Source organism: Acyrthosiphon pisum, chromosome A3 (assembly GCF_005508785.2).
Source record: "Acyrthosiphon pisum isolate AL4f chromosome A3, pea_aphid_22Mar2018_4r6ur, whole genome shotgun sequence".
NCBI classification, from domain to species: Eukaryota; Metazoa; Arthropoda; class Insecta; order Hemiptera; family Aphididae; genus Acyrthosiphon; species Acyrthosiphon pisum.
This window is the reverse complement of record NC_042496.1, coordinates 16,566,464-16,573,891: the sequence shown is the minus strand read 5'-3', so window position 1 is coordinate 16,573,891 and position 7,428 is coordinate 16,566,464. Positions and strand designations below refer to the sequence as shown.

The 7,428-nt window shown below is 28.5% G+C and overlaps 2 protein-coding genes across 2 annotated transcripts; one reads left to right on the top strand and one right to left on the bottom strand.

Annotated features, from left to right (window-relative positions):
• Positions 1 to 265: 265 nt before the first annotated feature.
• LOC100165591 (dynein light chain 4, axonemal) lies at positions 266 to 3,812 on the top strand. Its single transcript, XM_001950902.5, has 3 exons — positions 266 to 845; positions 1,037 to 1,120; positions 2,679 to 3,812. The coding sequence occupies exons 1-3, from the start codon at positions 777 to 779 to the stop codon at positions 2,838 to 2,840; spliced, it is 315 nt and encodes a 104-aa protein (XP_001950937.1). The 5' UTR covers positions 266 to 776; the 3' UTR covers positions 2,841 to 3,812.
• Positions 3,813 to 5,409: 1,597 nt separating this feature from the next.
• Positions 5,410 to 6,723, bottom strand: Carhsp1 (calcium regulated heat stable protein 1, 24kDa). Its single transcript, NM_001162792.2, has 3 exons — positions 6,336 to 6,723; positions 5,979 to 6,101; positions 5,410 to 5,911 (listed from the first exon to the last, which is right to left on the bottom strand). The coding sequence occupies exons 1-3, from the start codon at positions 6,461 to 6,463 to the stop codon at positions 5,755 to 5,757; spliced, it is 408 nt and encodes a 135-aa protein (NP_001156264.1). The 5' UTR covers positions 6,464 to 6,723; the 3' UTR covers positions 5,410 to 5,754.
• Positions 6,724 to 7,428: the final 705 nt, after the last annotated feature.

Below are 7,428 nucleotides of genomic sequence, written 5' to 3'. Positions count from 1 at the left end.
TCCAGCAAGTGGGTTACGAGGAATTACGTTGAAGGTTTGGATTAAGAGGTTTTTTTGTTGGCATGCGTGCCAAATGCCAAGGATCTTGCTTTAATAAAAAAAAATTTTATTATATTTTTATGAAATACGACTGTATTGATAGTCTATAAAACTAGTAATTATAGAACACTGCTTTAAAACTATATAGATAGACCATGATGTCTGTATTTATGTAGGTAATATAATCATATTTATAAAATAATTTCAACACTATTAAAATTATTATTTAATAATTCATTTTGGATTAGGCACATCAATCAACACACACACACCTATTATTTCATTTTATATTGTAATCATAACTCTATAGTAATAACGATTCCAACATTTCTGACTCATAAATAAATAGTTTAATTATTATACTTTGGTATATCGTTCTTCGCTTGGAATATTCGAAACTTCGTATGCAAATAATTAGGTATTATACCAACGCAAAATATTTATTGGCAAATTAACGGAACCAGCTGCAATAGGTATATATAATTATGCGTTTAGCCTTTAGCGTCATACTGTTGTTCCATAGCAACTAACACATAGTACCTAGGCATCATACTCTATAAGAATCAATAGTCAAACAAACATCCATACGACCGCGTTGTACACCGGTCGTTGTTTTTGTTGTAGTCATAGGATATTTTGTCAAGTTATTCTACAATAATTAGGCATGTTCATCCTTGCATAATTTTATAAAGTACCTATATAATTACTTGCAACTATAAACGATTCGTGTATAGACCATGGAAGAGTTTGCAGACACCAAAGAAGACGAAAACAAGAAAATTGTTCACACCTATCCATTAGTGCAAGTGAGTGTATCCACACTTGGAAGTTATACATAATATATCTAACCAGCAGTGGGCCAGTGGCGTAGCCAGGACTTTTATTGTAGGGGGGGGGGAGCGGGGTTTGAAAAGTTTGAAAATTCAAAAATCTACCTACCTACTAATATTTTTTTTTAAATTCATGTTTATAATATCTAAATATTGTATATTGTCAGGCGTGTGATATGTCAGAAGAAATGAAAGCTGAAACAGTTGAAGTTATAATTACAGCATGCGAAAAATTTGGAACAGATTATTTCGTAAGATTAATCAATTTTTGTTAATTTATTCATAGGAATTCGTACCTACGCATTTCAAGTCTAACGTTTCAAACTTTGACACATTGGTGGCTATTGGTACTAAATATCCCATGGGTAGCAATGTATATACTACTATACATTCCATCTAAAAAAATAATTTATGCACGATTATAGGTAGATACCTAGCTAGGTATAGTGTGGCACATTTTTGAGATTCGGAATAGGAATAATAAAAATCTGGCTTATAGGTAAAGGTAACCAGGTAAACTACAAATACATTTTTTAAATTAATATCTTATCAGTAATTACTAATTAGTAATCACCACTAATACCTACCTATACTGCATAGGTAACGCTGGAGTCATATTACAATTAATATCTACCGATTGTGAATTCGAAGTTATAATGATTTGGTACTCTAAAATAATATATTCGGCTTTTCATTTATTGTACATTTGTACCTACCTATATGAGGTGAATAGCTAATACGTATTAAATTACATTACGTTTTGTTATAGGTACCTACGAGTGTAATACGACTACCCATAAAATATTATTCATTAGTCATTGATCACTATATATAATATATATATAACTGCACCGCGGTAATAAATTATTATCAACTTACAGGTACGAGTGTATAATTATAGTCGTATGACTATAAATAAATCCTAAGACGAAATTTTATAGATATATAAGCACATGTATTATTGAAAATTTTTAATAAACTCTTAGGTGGATGTATTATAATAACTTATAAACCGCGAGTCAAGAAGAAAACCTTGCTATTGATAAGGATAGAAACGCCATCGATTTTATCTAGTTTTAACTTATTTATAATTTTGATAAAATGTTTTTACCTGAAGAACTTATGAACAATTTAATTTATGATGTCTTTTAAGTTTTAATATACCTATACGATGAGAACAGTAATACAATTTATACAGATATATTGTACAAAAATGCCGCAATTCCATTTTTCAAATTATATAACCAGCTGCAACTATATATATTATCTATAATATATATAATTTTCATGATAAAATATACTAATCATATTTTTTTTTAAACATACGATTACCAAATGTAAAAAATTTACTTCGTATTATTATAATTAATTACGAACTATTGAATTTTTTCATATAAATATAAAAAATAAAATAATGGTTTGTTATTCTATTTACTAGTTTTTACCACACATATAATAGGTAGGAACTGATATTTAGATATAACTACTTTTGTTCATGACATTAATAATATATTGGTAGTTTTATGCGATGCCTTATACAGTTATACCTATTATTCGTCCCAAAAGTTCGTAATACCTGTACAAGACATGGGTTCTGCATGCAGTCTATCAATATCAATAGGTTACTGGTTGCGGTTGAGTTCGAGGGGCTGAGCTCAAAATTAATTATGAAATTCAAAGTTTAATTAAACAATATTGAAATAAATTTATCAAATAATAATCAAAGGGGAGAACCCTTATCAGTTATCACCTCCGAGTACATCGCCGCTACAATATTATAATAACGCGACGTACCTATAACTTTAACAGGCGGCGGCCAAGACGGTGAAACAAATGCTCGATAAAAAATACGGTCCTCAGTGGAATGCGGTGGTCGGAGAAGCGTTCGGCATACAAATAACGCACCAGACCAATACGCTGATGTACATGTTTTTCGGCGGCAATCTTGGCATTTGCGCCTGGAAAATCTAACCCCATCAACGAGACAAATAGTTGTTTCAAAAACAATAGAATAGACAATAGCATATTATTTAATTATTATATAACAATAATATCCTGTAATATATTATACTATTATAGTACCTAATAAATACCAATTATATTGGTTCTGTTACAATATCAACAACCCTACAGCAAAGTAAATATGAATAATCATGTATCTATTATAAAATGGTTTTTTGGAAAAAATTATCGATCACAGGTGGTCAACATCAATCATCACAAATGCACGTTTACAATTTATTTAAATCTTGTACTTGAGTGGGGATATAATAGGTACTCTGTATGATTACAATAAATTCATAATTCATAAAATATTTTATTTATTCAAGAAGGCTATATCTATCCTACACACGACCACGTTAATAGGAGAGTAGCATAGAAGAGTGCCTACTCCCTACACTAAATACAGATAAACACGGACAATAGCTAAAAGGTTTATTAGCATGTCTCATGTCAATATTATCATTTATCACCATAAACAGTATACAATTAATAATATAAAAGATACTTAACCTAGTTATGCCTCGAAAATTGTACAAATGAATATTATAAGAAAAATTTAAATATTTTAATACATTTTTAATTTTTTAAAAAACTACAAATCAATGAATCTTTTACATTACCTATATCATAGAATATATTTTTTTTTTTTTAGAAATGAGACATCCTGTTCGATTATGAGGAAAAAATATAAAAATTTTATATTTCAATCACAAATAGATAATTTACATACAACTACATAGCATGATTTTTAAACTCTAATCACTTCATTATCAGAAGTAAAAAATTGTCGATATCCGTTCAATGAGTCTCTATTGAAATATGAAAATCTGTTTAACAACTTAATTTAGCTGCTGTTATAGATTTACATTCTATTTTAAATATATTTTTTCAATTAGGTAAGATTGTAAGAAATAGTAGTAATAAAAACAAAAAACAAACTTAACGTCAACAAATAACTGGAAATATTATATTAATAAAATTAAATTATCAACATTTATCTACATTCTACAACACACCATATTTGAAATGTATAATTCAACGTATTTAACTTATAAAATCATGGAGGATTATAAAAATCACTCAATCAACCTAAAGATGTTTATTGGAGAGTTACACAATATTGATAATAATACCTAATAATATGATAAGTAGTTAAGGTAACTTAAAATTATAAAGTATTTAATAATTATTAGTTGTAATAAAAATAAATACATTTATATGATGAAAAATAACTAATTACCAAAATGTTATCTAGATTAATTAATGTGTAAAAATATAAACAACATTACTTTTAATTAAAAAATTAAAGGTAAGTAACATTTCCAAAATAAATTCGATAAAAACTTGCAAAGGATTAGATCACCTTTAAAATTGCAATTATTATTGGGATAATTTTGTTTATAAAATTAATACATAATAATATGTAGTTATTAAATTCTAACCAATGCACAATCCATGCACATCAATGTTTAAGTTAAATATTAAATTATATTTAACACAAGCAATGCAGCATTAGTTTAAAAATGTATGGTTCATCAATCGAAATATGTTATGTAAAAAAAAAAAAAATTACAAAATCCTTATATTTTCGTATACATAAGAATAATTCTTACAATATTTTTAAATAGATAATATATATTTGTAATTCAGTATAACAATAGTATTAACGTCATAAAATAGGTTAATAACAAATGTGATATATTTCTTAATGTAAAACCATACACTTTTAAAATTAAAATGTATTATCAATACAATATAATGATAATTTAAACATTATTTTTATGTTTATAATAATAACTTAACCTGACAAAATAAAGGTATATACTAATATACTATATACCAGCATTTCTCAACCATAGGATTGCTACCTAATTTTGGGTCAAGAATAGTTTAGAACAGGTTGATTAAAAAAATATAACTTATAAAAAATGTTATTAATATATGTAAAACGAGTAAAAAATAAAAAATAAATGGAGAATAAGTTTCTTTTAGTTATAGCAATTGAAAAAATTAAGGTGGTGGCTAACTATTGACCATTATTTTCAAAAAGGATTGAAAATTGGGTAAATATCTCAGATTGCCAATACACTAAGGTTGAGAACCACTGCTATATACTGTTATTTATTTTTTTAGGAGCATACACATAGTAAAATTGTGTTTATTATACATATTAACTATATAAACTATTTTAGGAATTTTTCATTGCATAGCAATTTTGTTGTTATATTCTACTTCACAGCATAAAATTATTCAGTTGTTAATTGTGATACAAATGTACAAGCATTAAATCGACAGAACAGAAATAAATTTGATTGTAATTTGATTTTGCTGCATTGCTTTAGATAAATTTTTACCATTGATATAATTTACTGTCAAAAAACTAATAGTTTTATACCAAGTTACAGAGTTAAAAAAAAACTTCAAGTACCTATATGAATTTCTGATGTTAAATAGCAATGGATTTGAATACTTGCATACAAAATACATTTATACAAAATAATTTAATTAAAAAATAATTATTATGAACGTGGGCAAGTTGCTTTCTAATAATTTATTTATTAAACGTTCGTCATTTCAAAATTTGACATTACATGCATAGCGAATAATTATTTAATCTAGATTGATATAATAATATTGAACTATAGAAGCAAAAATATCTTATACAATAATGTAGGTATATGTGTAATTATATGGATTACTTTATTTTGGCACTTAGCTAAAATCAAAAAAAATATCAGTACAACTGATAAAGTCTCTTCGTTATATTATAGAGCATGGACAATGGGAATGTACCAGTTTTGATGAAGGTTTAGATACTTGCAAAATATCATACATTAATGGACATTTGTGTACAAATTATCACTATAATATCATGATGTATTTAATTGTTTTCTGGCGAATCCCATTTTAAATGAACTTGAGGTGTTAAATTAACGATTTCCACATGTACGGCTTGGCACTTTTCTAGTTTTGGAGGAATAGGGCATAAACGATAATGTACTGTATCGCCGGGTAACGGAACAAATTCTCCTTCAATACTAAAAAAACAACACACCATTAGTCACAAGCCTAAGTAAATATTATCACCAGAACCACATGTCTTACTCTGATATATGTACAAACGTGTCTGGATCACCATTGTCTGGAGTGATAAAGCCGTGTCCTTTAGATTTGCAAAAGTATTTGACCTTTCCGGATATCTGTGGATTCTTGAGAGCCAGAGCGGACCTATGCACAACAATGGAAATCGAAAATTAATGGTAAATATTTACACTTGCATTGGAACCAAGAGAAACGACTAAAGCGTTGTTTAAACGCATTGATCATTGACGACAACATGTCGTAACGAGTGCATTTCATCAGCCGAACGATCGGCGATACAAGGTCCACATCGCCTTTATACATTAATGTCAAAGGCTAATGTCAATGTTATAATAATATATAAATTGTAATTCTGCTCACGTTGAATCGGTCCTCGTCCGTCTCGTCACTATCGGGCTCGGGGCGAGCATTCCAATCTTGGTCGGCGAAAGGTGACTGGCGAACTTCAACGCTTCCTGTTCACAGCCGTTGGAGAACGATTCGCTCATGGTGCTCAGGCCTCGTCGTAGAAAACTGGACGCGATGTACCGGTGTATGGCTTACTACGTTGAGACGACAAACAATAATATTAATGATTGGTATTATAATGTAGTGCGAGGAACAAAGACGAAACCAGTCTGAAAATGAAAACTTTTCAGTCGTCGATCGTCATGCAACAATCGTTGTAAGTTATAAAGTCGTAATTTGTAAGCGTTTCGTTAACCTGATGATAAACACTTAACGTGGTGTGGCGTGTGTAATAACTAATAGTAATAATAATAATATTGTTGTACTAACGTTATTACGTGCTATTGCAATTATTATTATTATTATTTTTTATTGATAAGTAAAAAGCAAGTCTCGCGTTTCAGTAATGCCAACGTAAGCAACAACGAAAAGAATAAAAAAAAGACCAAATAATATTATTGTGTTAACGACATAAGTAACGTCTATAATAGCAAAACAGTAACTTACAAGAAGTTATATCATATACCGCGAGATCGTTAAAAAAATAATAATTATACTGTTATAATAGGTAGGCTATAATACTTCTATTGTGTTATCCGATAGGTACGTATAACATTAATCGCTATATTTTTACAAAAAAAATGTATCTATGATGGATTCGATTTGAATTGCGGACTACAATATTGTAATAATTATTTATAGTAAATATCTGTTTATTACCTGCGTCCTATATAAACTTCCTGATGGGTATTAGGTGTAATGTTAATTGCGTTTTGCGATGTGCCGGAATTGTTGTTAATTTATTCTAATACGCATACTCCATGCGACATGCGCACTTGCGCGTATTAATATTTTGTAGCAGGTAGGTATTATGACGTATTTACGTGTATAATAGTGTAAATTAAAATATATACATATATATTAGATAATAGATTCTGAGCGAAACTCGTATTGATTTTATAATGATGCTTGTTTTATAATTATATGTACTATTCGTGTGCCTATA

What these genes read in the sequence shown, in the direction of transcription:
- LOC100165591 (XM_001950902.5), top strand. Translation starts at nt 777, where the DNA reads ATGGAAGAGTTTGCAGACACCAAAGAAGACGAAAACAAGAAAATTGTT. An exon ending in ACACCTATCCATTAGTGCAA is followed by an intron (nt 846 to 1,036) that starts GTGAGTGTATCC and finishes GTATATTGTCAG; the next exon opens with GCGTGTGATATGTCAGAAGA. An exon ending in AATTTGGAACAGATTATTTC is followed by an intron (nt 1,121 to 2,678) that starts GTAAGATTAATC and finishes TAACTTTAACAG; the next exon opens with GCGGCGGCCAAGACGGTGAA.
- Carhsp1 (NM_001162792.2), bottom strand. Translation starts at nt 6,463, where the DNA reads ATGAGCGAATCGTTCTCCAACGGCTGTGAACAGGAAGCGTTGAAGTTC. An exon ending in CGGACGAGGACCGATTCAAC is followed by an intron (nt 6,102 to 6,335) that starts GTGAGCAGAATT and finishes TGTTGTGCATAG; the next exon opens with GTCCGCTCTGGCTCTCAAGA. An exon ending in ACGTTTGTACATATATCAGA is followed by an intron (nt 5,912 to 5,978) that starts GTAAGACATGTG and finishes TTGTTTTTTTAG; the next exon opens with TATTGAAGGAGAATTTGTTC.